At 42.9% G+C, this 19728-nt stretch overlaps 1 protein-coding gene across 1 annotated transcript in view; it reads right to left on the bottom strand.

Moving 5' to 3' along the window:
* The window catches only part of LOC128655853 (zinc finger protein 84), a gene marked incomplete in the record, with an annotated part of 373484 nt that overhangs the window by 232829 nt on the left and 120927 nt on the right, over window positions 1-19728 (bottom strand). The window contains 1 exon segment of the mRNA XM_053709421.1: window positions 2731-2844. Coding sequence (XP_053565396.1) covers window positions 2731-2844 — 114 coding nt within the window.

Raw genomic sequence — 19728 nt, 5'->3', positions numbered from 1 at the left:
CCGATAACAGAGAACCTATGAAATAGACCCCGTAGAAGGAGATCACTGCATTCAAATAGGCAATACTCTCCTCACATCCCTCTGACATTCACTGCACGCTGAGAGGAAAACCGGGCTCCAACCTGCTGCGGAGCGCATATCAACGTAGAATCTAGCACAAACTTACTTCACCACCTCCATAGGAGGCAAAGTTTGTAAAACTGATTTGTGGGTGTGGTGAGGGGTGTATTTATAGGCATTTTGAGGTTTGGGAAACTTTGCCCCTCCTGGTAGGAATGTATATCCCATACGTCACTAGCTCATAGACTCTTGCTAATTACATGAAAGAAATATATAATTAAACTAAGTTAAATGAACAAAAACATTTGCTAAGCAGCATTATAAACCTAACAAAATAATCATACAACACAGACTTCACTTGCATTTTTCTGCAAACAGTTCTTTCTATGCATTTCAATCTGGACTGATTTATAGACAGGAAGATCTTGTTCCTTTGAAATCTGCTCGATAGCTCAGGTCTGGTTAAACTGATTGATTTCAGCTTGCTTGGCTTTGCTGCAACACAAGCAGACAGCTCCACATACTGGCTATTTTAACAAATGCACTGCTTCTCAATGCTTTTCAATAGCAGTCACATGACTGGAAAAAAGGTTATTATTCTGAAACGGTATAAATTGAACCGTTGTAAAACGAGGGCCACCTGTACTAGGAATCGCCTGCGCGGGCATAACTGGTATTGACACAGAAGGAGAGGATGATGAACTATCCCCACTACCTTCATTTGAGGAATCATCTTGGGCAACCTTATTAAATGTGACAGTACTGTCCTTACTTTGTCTGGACGCCATGGCACAATTATCACATACATTTGAAGGGGGGCCACCTTGGCCTCCATACATACAGAACATGATCTATCTGAAGGTACAGACATGTAAGACAGGCTTATACAGGCTATTAATGCAATAAAACTGTTTTTAAACAAAACCGTTACTGTCTCTTTAAATGTTAAACAGAGCACACTTTATTTCTGGATATGTGAAAAACTATGAAGGAAATATCCGATCTTTACCAAATTTGCACCCTAGTGTCTTAATGCCTTAAAAGTATTGCACCGCAATTTTTAAGTTTGTAACCCCTTAAATGAGGAAACCGGAGATGTTTTATCAATTAGCAATTTTAAACCCACTACAGTCCAAGCCACAGCGTTTGCTGCGGCTTCACCTGTCCTTGGGGGTTATTCGTCACCAAAATAAGCCTTCCAGGAACGTTTTTAATGGCCACCAGACCCTCTCACATGAAGTTGCATGCACTGCATCCAAAAGAAACTGCGCAATTATGGCGCGAAAATGAGGCTCTGCCTACTAGAGTGAAAGGCCCTTCCTGACTGGAAAGGTGTCTAAACAACTGCCTGGCGCCTAAAAACGTTACCCCATTATTCTCAGGTTTTAAAAACACTCAAACCACATATAAATATCGAATAAAGCAATCGATTTAGCCCACAAAAGTGTCAACCAGTATATAGCCCATTAATAAGCCTTCATTCTGTTATGAGTCTAAGAAAATGGCTTACCGATCCCAAAGAGGGAAAATGACAGCCTTCTAGCATTACTCAGTCTTGTTAGAAAATGGACTAGTCATACCTTGAGCAGAAAAGTCTGCAAACTGTTCCCCCCAACTGAAGTTCTCTGGGCTCAACAGTCCTGCGTGGGAACAGCAATTGATTTTAGTTACTGCTGCTAAAATCATACTCCTCTTTAAACAGAACTCTTCATCTTTTTCTGTTTTAGAGTAAATAGTACAAACCGGCACTATTTTAAAATAAACTCTTGATAGAAGAATAAAAAACTACAACTAACACCACATACTCTTCACCATCTCCGTGGAGATGCTACTTGTTCAGAGCGGAAAAGAGAATGACTGGGGGGCGGATCCTGAGGAGGGACTATATGGGCAGCTTTTGCTGTGCTCTTTGCCATTTCCTGTTGGGGAAGAGAATATTCCCACAAGTAAGGATGACGCCGTGGACCGGACACACCAATGTTGGAGAAAGTGAAAACACATCTGTCCATAATATGAATCCTTAAAATAAAAGGATTACTATGTCCCCAAAGGATCTACATGAGGATTAACCTCTTAAGTGCGCTGTAGATCCTGCAGGACAGATGCTGCTCCTTACGTGTGGCAGGTACTTTACTCACTGTCATGGACCTGTAGGAAAATAAAGAACAGAGTAACCAACTCTGGCTTATTTTAAAGGGAAAGTAAAGTTTTAAAATAAAAGCAAGGACTACTTCTCCACCTTTTAACTGCTTAAAAGCCACCACTACTCTTACTGAAGAGACTGACGTGCTTGCAGGGAAATGTACCCATAAAAGTATTAAAATCTTCAGACACCAACTTCGCACAACCTCCATTGACAGAGGCAAAGAGAATGACTGGGGATTATGGGTAAGGGAAGTTACACTTAACAGCTTTGCTGGGTTGCTCTTTTTGTCTCCTCCTGCTGGCCAGGAGTTGAATATCCCACTAGAGATTGAAATGACGTTGTGGACTCTCCATGTCATAGGGAATAAAGAGAGTAATATAACCAGTAGGTGTGTCACTATCAGGGTTGCTATGGCTGTTATTAAATTCTTACCTAAATGACTTCACAGAACTATAAAAATCAGTCGCTTAGCAATGGGAGTGTCCTACAGCGGTAAATACAGTTCCCCCCCGCCCACTACTGACCTTCAGACAGCTCTTCCTCATTTTCCTCTTCTGTGGAGGAACTTTGTTTAGCTGCTGCAAGGTGGTCCTCCTGCTTGATCCACAAGGACAGCTCTGGGTTAAATACTGGTACGTCTAGAGAAGAGAGGGACACATAGATAAGAACCTCCCTGTTATTTGCATGTACAGCACCGGGTTTTCAATTTATTGTACAGTGCAATAAATTGTCTACAGTAACGCTGCTATAACGTGTAATAAAGCTGCACTAACGCTGCTATAACGTGTAATAAAGCTGCACTAACGCTGCTATAACGTGTAATAAAGCTGCACTAACGCTGCTATAACGTGTAATAAAGCTGCACTAACGCTGCTATAACGTGTAATAAAGCTGCACTAACGCTGCTATAACGTGTAATAAAGCTGCACTAACGCTGCTATAACGTGTAATAAAGCTGCACTAACCCTGCTATAACGTGTAATAACGCTGCGATAACAGTAACGCTGCGATAACAGTAACGCTGCGATAACAGTAACGCTGCGATAACAGTAACGCTGCGATAACAGTAACGCTGCGATAACAGTAACGCTGCGATAACAGTAACGCTGCGATAACAGTAACGCTGCGATAACAGTAACGCTGCGATAACAGTAACGCTGCGATAACAGTGCTGTGGACATTTTGTATGCTATAATGAGTATACACACACTCATGCGCAGTTGAGACTGCGCCAGGACAAACATACCTGGCCTTTAACCGCAGCACGAGATAGTGTCAGGAAGCTCCAGAACTCTCAGCTGTTATGTTACAGCCGAGAGCTGGAGCTCGTGAAGCTCCAGGTATCTGCCGCATATGGAGCCGAAGTAGATGCCTGATCATTACAAACGGTGACACTGTGTGTGTCACCGTCTGTAACGATTTTCTGCTGGTGTCGGCGGGAGGTGTGGACTGGAGGCGGATGGGCAGCTTAGCAGCGGAGGTGGGAGGGAAGGGAGTGGGAGGGCCCTACGCTACAGAAATTATTATTTTAAAGGAACAGGGAGGGATGGGGCAGCTACACTACAGAAAAGGAGTTTGGGGGTGCGGGAGGGGGGTGGTGGTGGTACCACTACAGAAAAAAAAAAAAAAAACTAAATTTATGCGTACCTGATAAATTATTTTCTTTCCTGGCATGGAGAGTCCACGAATCCATTCTAATTACTAGTGAGAATTTAACTCCTGGCCACCAGGAGGAGGCAAAGAACACCCCAGCAAAGCTTTAAGTATCCCTCCCACTTCCCATAACCCTCAGTCATTCACCCGAGGGAATACGGAAAGAGAAGAGGACACCAAGGAGTATAGAGTTGCATGAAGTTTGGAAAAACAAACAAAAATAATAAGTCGTCTTGAAAGTAAACAAGGGTGGGTCGTGGACTCTCCATGCCAGGAAAGAAAATAATTTATCAGGTAAGCATACATTTTGTTTTCTTTCCAATTGTCATGGAGTCCTCGAATCCATTCTAATTACTAGTGGGAACCAATACCCAAGCTAGAAGACACAGAATGGAAAGGGAGGGAGAAACAAGACAGGCGGACCTAAACTGAGGGCACCATCGCTTGAAGAACCTTTCTCCCAAGGACACCTCGGCAGAGACTAAAACATTGACATTGTAAAATATAGAAAAAGTATGTACTGAGGACCAAGTGGTCACCTTTCAAATTTGTTCCACAGAAGCCTCGTTTTAAAAGCCCAGGAAAACAGCCCTAGTTGAATGAGCCGTAATCCTTTCAGGAGGTTGTTGTCCAGCTAACTCGTAAGCCAACCAAAAAAGTAAATTTATGCTTACCTGATAAATTAATTTCTTCTATGGTAAGACGAGTCCACGGATTCATCCTTTACTTGTGGGATATTATCCTCCTGCTAACAGGAAGTGACAAAGAACACCACAGCAGAGCCGTCTATATAGCTCCTCCCTTAGCTCCACCCCCCAGTCATTCGACCGAAGGTACAGGAAGAAAAAGGAGAAACTACAAGGTGCAGAGGTGACTGAAGTTTAAATCAAAAAAATATAATGTCTTAAAACGAAAGGGCGGGCCGTGGACTCGTCTTACCATAGAAGAAATTAATTTATCAGATAAGCATAAATTTACTTTTCTTCTATAAGGTAAGACGAGTCCACGGATTCATCCTTTACTTGTGGGATACCATACCAAAGCTACAGGACACAGATGAACGGGAGGGACAAGACAGATGGTTAAACAGAAGGCACCACTGCTTGAAGAACTTTTCTCCCAAAAATAGCCTCCGAAGAAGCAAAGATATCAAATTTGGAAAATTTGGAAAAGGTATGAAGCGAAGACCAAGTCGCAGCCTTACAAATCTGTTCAACAGAAGCATCATTTTTAAAAGCCCATGTGGAAGCCACCGCTCTAGTAGAGTGAGCTGTAATCCTTTCAGGAGGCTGCTGTAAACGGATGATGCTTTTCAGCCAAAAGGCAAGAGAGGTAGCCGTAGCTTTTTGACCTCTACGTTTTCCAGAATAGACAAAAAACAAAGAAGATGTTTGATGGAAATCTTTGGTCGCTTGCAAGTAAAACTTCAAAGCACGAACCACGTCCAAGTTGTGCAACAGACGCTCCTTCTGAGAAGGATTAGGACACAGAGAAGGAACCACAATTTCCTGATTGATATTCCTATTAGTAACAACCTTACGCAAAACCACCTTATCAGCATGGAAAATAAGATAAGGCGAGTCGCATTGCAATGCAGATAGTTCAGAAACTCTTCGAGCCGAAGAGATAGCAACTAAAAACAGAACTTTACAAGATAGAAGCTTAATATCTATGGAATGCAGAGGTTCAAACGGAACCCCTTGAAGAACTTTAAGAACTAAATTCAAACTCCATGGCGGAGCAACAGGTTTAAACACAGGCTTGATTCTAACTAAAGCCTGACAGAACGACTGAACGTCTGGAACATCTGCCAGACGTTTGTGCAGTAGAAGTGATAAAGCAGATATCTGCCCCTTTAAGGAACTAGCTGATAGCCCCTTCTCCAATCCTTCTTGGAGAAAGGACAAAATCCTAGGAATCCTGATCTTACTCCATGAGTAGCCTTTGGATTCGCACCAATAAAGATATTTACGCCATATCTTATGACAAATTTTCCTGGTGACAGGCTTTCGAGCCTGAATCAAGGTATCTATAACCGACTCCAAGAAACCCCACTTGGATAAGATCAAGCGTTCAATCTCCAAGCAGTCAGCCGCAGAGAAACTAGATTTGGATGCTGGAACGGACCTTGAATCAGAAGGTCCTGTCTCAGTGGCAGAGTCCATGGTGCAAGAGATGACATGTCCACCAGGTCTGCATACCAAGTCCTGCGTGGCCACGCAGGTGCTATCAAAATCATCGAAGTTCTCTCCTGTTTGATTCTGGCAATCAAACGAGGAAGGAGAGGAAATGGTGGAAACACATAAGCCAGGTTGAACGACCAGGGTACTGCTAGAGCATCTATCAGTACTGCCTGAGGATCCCTTGACCTGGACCCGTAACAAGGAAGTTTGGCGTTCTGACAAGACGCCATCAGATCGAATTCTGGTGTGCCCCATTGCCGAATCAATTGTGCAAACACCTCCGGATGGAGTTCCCACTCCCCCAGATGAAAAAAGTCTGACGACTTAGAAAATCCGCTTCCCAGTTCTCCACTTCTGGGATATAGATTGCTGATAGATGGCAAGAGTGAGTCTCTGCCCATCAAATTATTTTGGTAACCTCTATCATCACTAGAGAACTCTTTGTTCCCCCCTGATGATTGATATATGCTACAGTCGTGATATTGTCCGACTGGAATCTTATGAATTTGGCCGAAGCCAGCTGAGGCCACGCCTGAAGCGCGTTGAATATCGCTCTCAGTTCTAGAATATTTATCGGGAGGAGAACCTCCTCCTGAGTCCATAAACCCTGTGCTTTCAGGGAATTCCAGACTGCACCCCAGCCCAATAGGCTGGCGTCCGTCGTCACTATGACCCACGCTGGCCTGCGGAAACACATTCCCTTGGACAGATAATCCTGTGACAACCACCAAAGAAGAGAGTCTCTGGTGTCTTGGTCCAGATTTATCTGAGGAGATAAATCTGCATAATCCCCATTCCTCTGTTTGAGCATGCATAGTTGCAGTGGTCTGAGATGCAAGCGAGCAAACGGAACTATGTCCATTGCCGCTACCATTAAGCCGATTACCTCCAAACACTGAGCCACTGAAGGCCGAGGAATGGAATGAAGAACTCGGCAGATGGATAAAATCTTTGATTTCCTGACCTCTGTCAGAAAAATTTTCATGTCCACCGAATCTATCAGAGTTCCCAGGAATGGAACTCTTGTGAGAGGAATAAGTGAACTCTTTTTTACGTTCACCTTCCACCCGTGAGATCTTAGAAAAGCCAACACGATGTCCGTGTGAGACTTGGCTAGTTGTTAAGTCGACACCTGGATTAAGATATCATCCAGATAGGGCGCCACAGCTATGCCCCGTGGCCTTAGAACCGACAGAAGGGACCCTAGCACCTTTGTGAAAATTCTGGGAGCTGTGGCCAACCCGAAGGGAAGAGCCACAAACTGGTAATGCTTGTCCAGAAAGGCGAACCTGAGGAACTGATGATGATCTTTGTGGATAGGGATGTGTAGATACCCATCCTTTAAGCCCACGGTGGTCATATATTGACCCTCCTGGATCATCTGCAAAATAGTCCGAATGGTCTCCATCTTGAAGGATGGGACCCTGAGGAAATCGTTTAGGATTTTGAGATCCAAAATTGGTCTGAAGGTTCCCTCTTTTTTGGGAACCACAAACAGATTGGAGTAGAACCCTTGGCCCCTGTTCTGTTTTCGGAACTGGGCAGATCACTCCCATGGTATATAGGTCTTCTACACAGCGTAAGAACGCCTCTCTTTTTGTCTGGTTTACAGACAATTGAGAAAGATGGAATCTCCCCCTTGGGGGAGAATCTTTGAAATCTAGAAGATACCCCTCGGTTACGATTTCTAAAGCCCAGGAGTCCTGAACGTCTCTTGCCCAAGCCTGAGCAAAGCGAGAAAGTCTGCCCCCTACTAGATCCGGTCCCGGATCGGGGGCTACCCCTTCATGCTGTCTTGGTAGCAGCAGCGGGCTTCTTGGCCTGTTTACCCTTGCTCCAAGTCGGATTAGGTCTCCAGACTGACTTGGATTGAGCAAAATTCCCCTCTTGCTTTGCGGCAGGGGAAGAGGAAGAGGGACCACCTTTGAAGTTCCGAAAGGAACGAAAATTATTTTGTTTGGTCCTCATCTTATTTGTCTTATCCTGAGGAAGGGCATGGCCTTTTCCTCCAGTGATGTCTGAAATGATCTCTTTCAGTTCAGGCCGAATAGGGTCTTACCTTTGAAAGGGATGGCTAACAGCTTAGCTTTTGATGACGCATCAGCAGACCAGGACTTAAGCCATAACGCTCTACGCACTAAAATGGCAAAACCTGAATTCTTCGCCACTAATTTAGCCAGTTGAAAAGCGGCATCTGTAATGAAAGAATTAGCTAGCTTGAGAGCCCTAATTCTATCCAGAATATCATCTAATGGGGTCTCAACCTGAAGAGCCTCCTCCAGAGCCTCGAACCAAAAGGACGCTGCAGTAGTTACAGGAACAATGCACGCTATAGGTTGGAGAAGAAAACCTTGATGAACAAATATTTTCTTCTGGAGACCATCTAATTTTTTTATCCATAGGATCTTTGAAAGCACAACTGTCTTCAATAGGTATAGTTGTACACTTAGCCAGGGTAGAAATAGCTCCCTCCACCTTAGGGATCGTCTGCCACGAGTCCCGCATGGTGTCTGATATGGGAAGCATTTTCTTAAAAGTAGGAGGGGGAGCGAACGGAATACCTGGTCTATCCCACTCCTTAGTAACAATGTCCGAAATCCTCTTAGGGACTGGATAAACATCAGTGTAGGCAGGAACCTCTAGAAATCTGTAAATTTTACACAATTTCTCTGGAACGACAATAGGGTCACAATCATCCAGAGTCGCTAAAACCTCCCTGAGCAATAAGCGGAGGTGTTCTAGTTTAAATTTAAAAGCCGTCATATCTGAGTCTGTCTGAGGGAACATTTCCTGAATCAAAAATCTCTCCCTCAGCCAGCAAATCCCTCACCCCCAACTCAGAGCATTGTGAGGGTACATCGGATATGGCTAATAAAGCGTCAGAGGTCTCAGCGTTTGTTCTCACACCAGACTTACTGCGCTTCCCCTGCAACTCAGGCAGCTTAGATAAAACCTCTGTGAGGGTAGTATTCATAACTGCGGCCATTTCTTGCAGGGTGAAAGAATTAGATGCACTAGAAGTACTTGGCGTCGCTTGTGCGGACGTTAATGGTTGTGACACTTGGGGAGAATTAGATTGCATAACCTGATACCCTTCTGACTGAGAATCATCCTGCGACATACTTTTAGTAGCTAAAATATGTTTTTTGCAATTTATTGACCTTTCAGTGCATGAGGGACACATTCTAAGAGGAAGTTCCACAATGGCTTCTAAACATATTGAACATTGACTTTCCTCAATGTCAGACATGTTGAACAGGCTAGTAATGACTACAAACAAGCATGAAAACACTTTATTTACTGAAAAAAATAATCTTAAAAAACGGTACTGCGCCTTTAAGAGAAAAAAAGCACACGTTCTGCAAAACAGCTTTAAAATGCACCAAATTTTTAAAAATGTTGCAAGTAGACACAATATATGTAGTTAAGATTGCCCCACAAGGAATTTTAACATTTAACCCTTTGATGTGCAAACCAGATTGAAATTAGGCCTAAATCCGGAAAAAAAAAAACCTCAGCACCTTGCCACAGCCCTGCTGTGGCCCTACCTGCCCTCAGGGATAGTAAATATGGGGTTAAAGCTTCAATTTGGCCCAAAACCTTCACCAGGGCCCTCAGGAGTTAAAGCTTGATGAGAGAAAATAACTGCGCATCTGGGGCGTGAAAATAGGCCCCGCCCATCTCACTCGATGTCTCTACAGCCTCAAAGAACCGCACCAGAGCAGTTTTCAACTAGCCATGTGGGTTCTGAGACCCAAAAAAATAAGCCAAGTGTACCCTCAATAACAACTCAGTGTCAACCATTTTTGTAATTTTGCCCCTTATGTAAGCTTAGTAATGCCCTTCTTATAAGCTCTTAGGAATACTGCTTACCCTTACCCTCATGGGGATACTGTCAGCCTTTCTGAAATACACAGTCTCTCCAGAAAAATATGACTGAACATACCTCACTGCTGCATAGCATGAAAACGTTCCTCACACTAAAGTTTCCTGTACTCCTCAGTCTCTGTGGGAACAGCACTGGATCTTAGTTAGAAATGCTAAGATCATCATCCTCTAGGCAGAAGTCTTCATCTATCTGCTGCCTGAGAGTAAATAGTACACACCGGTACCATTTAAAACAAAAAACTCTAGGTTGAAGAAATTAAAAACTAATATTTTATCACCTCTTTCACTTTACCCTTCCTAGTACTTAGAGTAGGCAAAGAGAATGACTGGGGGGTGGAGCTAAGGGAGGAGCTATATAGACAGCTCTGCTGTGGTGCTCTTTGCCACTTCCTGTTAGCAGGAGGATAATATCCTACAAGTAAAGGATGAATCCGTGGACTCGCCTTACCTTATAGAAGAAAACAATCCTCAAACAAAAGAAAAGGGTAGATGACGTGGCCTTCTGGCCCCTACGTCCGCCCGCAAATACTACAAAAACAAATTATGCTTACCAGATAATTTCCTTTCCTTCTGTACAGGGAGAGTCCACAGCTGCATTCATTACTTGTGGGAAATACTGAACCTGGCTGTCTCGAATACTTCAGGATTTAGCTGCTATGGGGTTAACTCTGTTTAGTTTGTGAACTAAAAACAGTTGTTTGATTTTTAAGAAGAACTGTGTGTGTTAAGTACATGATTTCTATTTGATGTGCCAGAACCCCTAAAATAGTTTCTAAGGACCATTCCACCAAATGTTGTTGTGTATGCATTGAGTCATAAATCCAGTCAAACTGTCAGCAGAGGGCATGACACAAAACAGTGCCTCAGTCACAGAAACTGATAAGGTCAATAAAGGGACATGGGTATAATGTATATATGTGTTTAAAACTGTTATGACATTAAATGAAGGGAAATATGACAACCCTGTCATATTTGATATCAAATTGATTCTCCCAATGAAACTAAGAGAGTGCCTGTCTGTATATGTGAAAATAGATTTACCTAGCAGAAATTATAATGAGTTCTATAATTTCAGGCAAAGACTTAGTTTATTGAAGGTCATAAAAAACAGAATTTATGCTTACCTGATAAATTTCTCTCTCTTGTGATGTATCAAGTCCACGGATTCATCCATACTTGTGGGATATTCTCCTTTCCTACAGGAAGTGGCAGAGAGAGCACCCACAGCAGAGCTGTCTATATAGCTCCTCCCTTAGCTCCACCCCCCAGTCATTCGACTGAAGGCTAGGAAGAAAAAGGAGAAACTATAGGGTGCAGTGGTGACTGAAGTTTTTTAAAGCAAAATATACTACCTGTCTTAAATAGACAGGGCGGGCCGTGGACTTGATACATCACAAGAGAAAGAAATTTATCAGGTAAGCATAAATTCTGTTTTCTCTTGTAAGATGTATCGAGTCCACGGATTCATCCATACTTGTGGGATACCAATAACAAAGCTTTAGGACACGGATGAAGGGAGGGACAAGACAGGTTCCTTAAACGGAAGGCACCACTGCTTGTAGAACCTGTCTCCCAAAAATAGCCTCCGAAGAAGCAAAAGAATCGAATTTGTAAAATTTGGAAAAAGTATGAAGCGAAGACCAAGTCGCCGCCTTACAAATCTGTTCAACAGAAGCCTCATTTTTAAAAGCCCATGTGGAAGCCACTGCTCTAGTAGAATGAGTAGTAATTCTTTCAGGAGGCTGCTGGACAGCAGTATCATAAGCCATACGGATGATGCTTTTCAGCCAGAAGGAAAGAGAGGTAGCCGTAGCCTTTTGGCCTCTCCGCTTACCAGAATAAACAACAAACAATGAAGATGTTTGACGGAAATCTTTGGTTGCTTGTAAGTAGAACTTTAAAGCATGAACCACATAAAGATTGTGCAACAGACGTTTCTTCTTTGAAGAAGGATTAGGACACAGCGAAACGAACAATTTCCTGATTGATTTTCCTATTAGAAACAACCTTAGGAAGGAATCCAGGTTTGGTACGTAAAACCACCTTATCTGCATGGAAAATAAGATAAGGTGAGTCGCACTGTAAAGCAGAAACTCTTCGAGCCGAAGAGATAGCTACTAAAAACAAAAAACTTTCCAAGATAGAAGCTTAATATCTATGGAATGCATAGGTTCAAACGGAACCCCTTGAAGAACTTTAAGAACCAAGTTTAGGCTCCATGGCGGAGCAACAGGTTTAAATACAGGCTTGATCCTGACCATGGCCTGACTAAACGCTTGAACGTCTGGGACATTTGCCAGACGTTTGTGTAAAAGAATAGACAAAGCAGATATTTGTCCCTTTAAGAACTAGCTGATAATCCCTTCTCCAATCCTTCTTGGAGAAAGGACAAAATTCTAGGAATCCTAATCTTACTCCATGAGTAACCCTTGTATTCACACCAACAAAGATATTTGCGCCAAATCTTATGATAGATTTTCCTGGTGACAGGCTTTCTAGCCTGAATCAGGGTATCAATGACCGACTCAGAGAAACCACGCTTTGAGAGAATCAGGCGTTCAATCTCCAAGCAGTCAGACGCAGAGAAATTAGATTTGGATGCTTGAACGGACCTTGGATTAGAAGGTCCTGCCTCATTGGTAGAGTCCACGGTGAAACAGGTGACATGTCCACCAGGTCTGCATACCAAGTCCTGCGTGGCCACGCAGGCACTATCATAATCACCGAAGCTCTCTCCTGCTTGATTCTGGCAACCAGACGTGGGAGGAGAGGAAACGGTGGAAATACATAAGCCAGACTGAAGGACCAGGGCACTGCTAAAAGCATCTATCAGTACCACCTGGGGATCACCGGACCTGGACCAGTAACGCGGAAGTTTGGCGTTCTGTCGGGACGCCATCAGATCCAATTCTGGTGTGCCCCATAGCTAAGTCAGCTGGGCAAATACCTTCGGATGGAGCTCCCACTCCCCCGGATGAAAAGTCTGACGACTTAGGAAATCCGCCTCCCAGTTCTCTACCCCTGGGATATGGATTGCTGAGAGATTGCTGGCAAGAGCGATCCTCCGCCCATCCGATAATTTTGGTTACCTCCATCATCGCTAGAGAACTCCGTGTTCCTAGAGGTACTTGGCGTCACTTGTGCGGGCGTTACTGGTTGTTACACTTGGGGAGAGCTAGATGCTAAACCCTCATTTCCTTCTAACTGAGAATCATCTATTGCAATATTTTTAAGTGCTAAAATATGCTCTTTATAATTTATAGACATATCAGTGCAAGTGGGACACATTCTAAGAGGGGGTTCCACAATGGCTTCTAAACACATAGAACAAGGATTCTCCTTGGTGTCAGACATGTTAAACAGGCTAGTAATGTAACAAGCAAGCTTGGAAAACACTTTAATCAAAGTAAATAACACTTTAAACAAAAACGGTACCGTGCCTTTAAGAGAAAAAAAAGCTGCACAAACTCTGCAAAACAGTGTAAAAAAGCAGTAAACACAACTCAATTTTTACAGTAGCATCATAAAGCCTTCGTAACTTTGCACCACTATGCAAATAAACAATTAACCCCTTAATGTAAAAAACGGATTGAAAAAACTTCAAAACAGGTAAAATAACATTCAGCACCTTGCCACAGCTCTGCTGAGGCGCCTACCTGCCCTTTAGGAACGATTTGTGGGAAAAAAAACCTCTTTACAGCCCTCAAATACAGCAGGAATCTCTGGAGAAGTAGCTGGATGCTTCTGAGGTAAATAAACTGTGCAACTGAAAATAGGCCACTCCCACCTCACTCGATGTTATGGGGCCTAAAAAAAACACCACAGAGTGTTTCTTAAACTAGCCATGTGGGTTAATAACCCTTAAACAAGCCACAAAGACTCCTTAAAGTCCCTCAAAAAAACGTTTTATTTGTAATTAAACCAAAACTTTTTTTTTTTTTTTTTTTTTTATCAGTGTCACCAGTAACTATGAGCCCTTTATGCAAGCTTGGATTCCTCTTTTACTGAATACAGCTTACTTTTCCCTCATGGGGATATTGCCAGCCTTTTCTAGAAATAACACAGTCTGTCTAGAAAAAATAGACTGAACATACCTTAATGCAGTTTAGCCTGCAAACTGTTCCCCCAACTGAAGTTTTCCTGTACTCTTCAGCCCTTGTGAGAACAGCAGTGGATCTTAGTTGCAAAATCCTAAGATCATTATCCTCCTTGCAGAAATCTTCATCCCTTTTCTGCCAGAGAGTAAATAGTACACACCGGTAATTTTTAAAATAACAAACTTTTGCTTGAGAAAAGAAAAAATTTAACATTTTTGTCACCACACTCACTTTGCCCTTCCTAGCAGTTAAGCAGGCAGAGAGAATGACTGGGGGGTGGAGCTAAGGGAGGAGCTATATAGACAGCTCTGCTGTGGGTGCTCTCTCTGCCACTTCCTGTAGGGAATCCACAAGTATGGATGAATCCATGGACTCGATACATCTTACAAGAGAAATAGGGGGGTTTTAGCCCCTGCCCAGGGGGGTGTGGTCAGGCAACTTGATCTCTGGAAAATATGTATAAGAATCTTGTGTTTTAACAATAAGATTGTTCATTCTACATGGGAGGCTGCTACAGCGTGAGTGACCATCTTCTCTTGCACATCTCCCTGGGGCAGACTTATAAGCTAGGAAAGTATTAGGTCTGTTATTTCCATCATATTATTTTAACCTGTTTGCTGTGTGTAATTTTATTTGTAACAACTTTATATTAATAATGCATTGTGCATAATATTTTTGGCATAATAAATAATTCCTTTATTAAGCTTTGGCCTTTGTCTAATAATTGAACCACGTTACTGAAAGGACTGGAGTATTAAAACTGTATATTTTAGGTTATTTTCTGCTAAATTGTATTATGAGAGTTAATGTGTAAGTCTAGGTTTTTCCTTAGGATTTTCCCTTTAATAAATCATAAGTGGTGGCAACATAGTTAGTTTAGTGTGGGTGGCATTTAAGGGGAGTTTGGGGCATTTCTTTTAAGTCTAGTACAGACTAGAGAGTGTTTGTTAACCCTTGCACCCACTGAACTAAATCACAAGCTTGCCTGGTGTGGCTAGATTGTGACATATTAGTAGAAGGGGTCTGATAACCCTTTCTGTGCCAAACAAGTGACTGGCGCAGGGTTGGTTAACCTTGGTTCGTCACAAATTGGTGGGCAGCGGTGTAGATAATTTTTTTTATTAGATTTTAGTGCTCGTGGATTTGCTAGTGTGAAAATCCCGGTACTAAAAAGAAATTGTGACTCTCACAATTTCCAAAGGCTAAAACTCAGTGCATTATATAGTTACACATTGCAAACAGTCCCCTTCCCTATTCTCTGTTTTTCTATTCTATTTTTACTATGGAGTTATACCAGCAGCAGACTAAAGAGACGCTGGCACTATTATGCCAGGAGCGTGATATTCCAACCCGTGGAAAGAACAAAGATGGACTAATACAAGCTCTTTTTGAATATGATAACAGCCAAGCCACCCCAGCTGAAGTCTCAGGAGGGGTGTCTGCAGCTGGTGGCAGCGACTCATCAGGATCGGAGATCCATTGGACTGTTATTTGCAAACTGTTCTGAAACATATGGGCTCAGTGGATGCAAGGTTGCACATGGAGCTGATTGCAAAATTTTATGAGAGACAGGCTGCTGCGGCTGAGAGACAGGCTACTGTGGAAGCTGAAAGACAGGCTGCTGAACGACAGGCTGAGAGAGAGTATCAGGAGAGGGATGGACTCACCTGTTAGTGAACTTAGAGACCCACCTGTTCCCAGAGTGCGTGCAGAGAATTTTCCCACTCTGGAGAAAGATGGCGATGTGGATGTATACCTGCGTAGCTTTGAGAAAGTTTGCAGACAATTCCAGCTGCCAAGGGAGCAGTGGGCCAAGTACCTTACCCCTGGCCTGAAAGATCCTGCACTGGAGGCTTTTGCTGAACTACCCCCAGAATTTGATCAGGACTATGATTCCATCAAAGCTGCACTGCAGAGGAGATATAATCTTACACCTGAGGTGTACAGGAAGAAATTCCATTCTCTGCAGAAAGGTTTGTCAGAGAGCTATACTGCAGCTGTTAGAAACCTGATGACAGCCTTTAAATAGTGGATCCAAGGGCTAAACACTGCCACTATCGAAGACCTGGAAGATCTGATTGTGAAGGAGCAATTTATGCAGCTGTGCCCAGCAGAAGTTCAAGAATGGGTTTTGGATCGTAAACCCAAAAGAGCATTGGAAGCTGGTGAGCTGGCTGATTTTTACACAGCCAAAAGGTCACCAGGGAATGGGAGAAAATCCATTGCTTAGGGGGGATCCACCTGAAAAGAAGCTGCTGCACGACCCCCCTTAACAAAACCTGCTGTGCCTTTGTCTAGTGTGTTTGCTCCCTCTGGGAAAGGAGTGGCGAGTGTTGCACCTGGGCAGGGAGATACCCGCAGGTGTTTTGCTTGCAACAAAGTGGGCCACATCAGCTCCACTTGCCCAGAGAAGATTAACTTGGAGCAATTAGCTGGAGGGGGTAATCCCTCAGAAGTACCCGCATCTGTTTTGTTTGTTACGCATCCAGAGGAAAGCAACCAGGAGAACTTGCAACCTGTGCTCGTTGGAACCAAGGTAACACTTGGGCTTCAGGACACAGGCGCCGCAGTGACTCTTGTGCGTCCAGGGCTGGTGAGCTCTAAGGACATTATTCCTGGCAGGACTGTAGCAGTTAAAGGGATTGGGGGAATGCAAATTGCAGTGCCTATGGCACGTGTATATCTTGATTGGGGAGCGGGGAGAGGTTTAAGAAATGTGGGAGTATCTGAAAATATTCCTAATTATGTTTTACTGGGTACTGATCTGGGTAGATTGATATCTCTTTATGTGCCTAACAATGCTACATGTGACATTAGTTGGAGACCCTTATGTGAAAAGGGCTGTGTGTGAAAATGCTCAGAGACATTATGACCAGGAGGGAGGACAGAGTGCATGTGTTCAAAGTGCTGTGCCTGAATTGGGAGTGTTTGTGCCGAGATGTGAACCTATAAAAGGAGAGACTGACTGGGGAGAACGACAGATAGATGGTGTGTGTCTTCCTGTGATTAGACCAGCAGTATCTTCAGAATTAAAGCTAACTGTACAGCGTGAGACTGACGGGGGAGAAAGGCAGATAGACTGTATGGGTCTGTCTGTGCCTGAACAGAGTTTAACTGTACAGGAAGAAACCTGTCTGTGAGAGGAGGCAGATGAGTGGTGAGTGTCTGATTGAATCAGTGGATTCTATAGAAGGAGGTGAGACTGACTGGGGAGAGAATGACTGGGTGACTGGGCCACTGGATGATGTGTGCCAGTCTGTGCAAGGACCAATTGAGTCCCCTGTGGAAAGACAGGATATATGGGATAAATGGCAGAAGGAAGATGTGTGCTTGTCTGACCAGTGTCAGAAGAATCCCAAATTCTGTGTGAGGATGTAAAGTGGCAGACTGACTGTCAGAGAGAGAGGGGGGAGAATGTAGCCCCCTCTATAACAGAAGCAGCAGAGCCCCAGAATCCAGAGTGTGTGGGGGAGGAGGGTAAAGGATACTCTTTGAGGGACCCCCAGAGTGAGTGTGAAAGATTGCGGGTGACAGAGACCCCAGTAATCTCAGATGTGACCTATAAACAGACTGCACAGACTAGGGGACAGAGACTGACACAGACTGCAGACACAGGGGGGAGGAGTACAGAGAAGTGTATTTACACAGCCCCACAGTGCCATTCAGCAGATACACTGATAGGTGTGCAGAATCAGTCCCCAGCAGGCACAGTGTAAAATTGCCTGTGTAAAATTTCCCACAAGGGCAATTCAGTAGGTAAATAATGTATTGGGTAGCGCACATGAAAAATAATTTTATCCCATATTTCTTCCGGTCAGGGTGTTGGAATTGTGTACCTGTAAGCATGCCATTGCAGGTAACAACTGGTTCACCTGAAACACCAGTTCTTCTTTAGCCAGGTTTGTTGAGATTTGTCAGCCATGATGTCAGTCTTCATTAGTGAGTCACTCAGACTTCGACCTCTCCTGTAGGCTATCCTTGGGACATCCCACCGGGTGAACGGTAGTGAAGGATCAGCCTCAAGTAATTTTCATTACTAGAAGAACAGGATCAACATAGAAGTTGAGAAAGTATGCATATCTTTAGCACTTCATTCTCCCCAAAGTCTATAATCGACTGAATTTGTGATTAGAACACCAGTAGTAGGGTGAAGTTGGTGATTTAAATTAAAATGTAACCTTTATTAGTTTCATTAAAAAACAGAACACACAACATAAAAAGTTAAAAAAACATAATTTATGTAAGAACTTACCTGATAAATTCATTTCTTTCATATTAGCAAGAGTCCATGAGCTAGTGACGTATGGGATATACATTCCTACCAGGAGGGGCAAAGTTTCCCAAACCTTAAAATGCCTATAAATACACCCCTCACCACACCCACAATTCAGTTTAACGAATAGCCAAGAAGTGGGGTGATAAGAAAAAAGTGCGAAAGCATATAAAATAAGGAATTGGAATAATTGTGCTTTATACAAAAAAATCATAACCACCACAAAAAAGGGCGGGCCTCATGGACTCTTGCTAATATGAAAGAAATGAATTTATCAGGTAAGTTCTTACATAAATTATGTTTTCTTTCATGTAATTAGCAAGAGTCCATGAGCTAGTGACGTATGGGATAATGACTACCCAAGATGTGGATCTTTCCACACAAGAGTCACTAGAGAGGGAGGGATAAAATAAAGACAGCCAATTCCTGCTGAAAATAATCCACACCCAAAATAACGTTTAATGAAAAACATAAGCAGAAGATTCAAACTGAAACCGCTGCCTGAAGTACTTTTCTACCAAAAACTGCTTCAGAAGAAGAAAATACATCAAAATGGTAGAATTTGGTAAAAGTATGCAAAGAGGACCAAGTTGCCGCTTTGCAAATCTGATCAACCGAAGCTTCATTCCTAAACGCCCAGGAAGTAGAAACTGACCTAGTAGAATGAGCTGTAATCCTCTGAGGCGGAGTTTTACCCGACTCAACATAGGCAAGATGAATTAAAGATTTCAACCAAGATGCCAAAGAAATGGCAGAAGTTTTCTGGCCTTTCTAGAACCGGAAAAGATAACAAATAAACTAGAAGTCTTTCGGAAAGACTTAGTAGCTTCAACATAATATTTCAAAGCTCTAACAATATCCAAAGAATGCAACGATTTCTCCTTAGAATTCTTAGGATTAGGACATAATGAAGGAACCACAATGTCTCTACTAATGTTGTTGGAATTCACAACTTAGGTAAAAATTCAAAAGAAGTTCGCAACACCGCCTTAGCCTGATGAAAAATCAGAAAAGGAGACTCACAAGAAAGAGCAGATAATTCAGAGACTCTTCTGGCAGAAGAGATGGCCAAAAGGAACAAAACTTTCCAAGAAAGTAATTTAATGTCCAATGAATGCATAGGTTCAAATGGAGGAGCTTGAAGAGCCCCCAGAACCAAATTCAAACTCCAAGGAGGAGAAATTGACTTAAATGACAGGCTTTATACGAACCAAAGCTTGTACAAAACAATGAATATCAGGAAGAATAGCAATCTTTCTGTGAAAAAGAACAGAAAGAGCAGAGATTTGTCCTTTCAAGGAACTTGCGGACAAACCCTTATCAAAACCATCCTGAAGAAACTGTAATATTCTCGGTATTCTAAAAGAATGCCAAGAAAAATGATGAGAAAGACACCAAGAAATATAAGTCTTCCAGACTCTATAATAT

This window comes from Bombina bombina, chromosome 4 (genome assembly GCF_027579735.1).
Source record: "Bombina bombina isolate aBomBom1 chromosome 4, aBomBom1.pri, whole genome shotgun sequence".
NCBI classification, from domain to species: domain Eukaryota; kingdom Metazoa; phylum Chordata; class Amphibia; order Anura; family Bombinatoridae; genus Bombina; species Bombina bombina.
The sequence above is the reverse complement of the archived record's forward strand: the minus strand, read 5'-3'. Positions and strand labels throughout refer to the sequence as shown.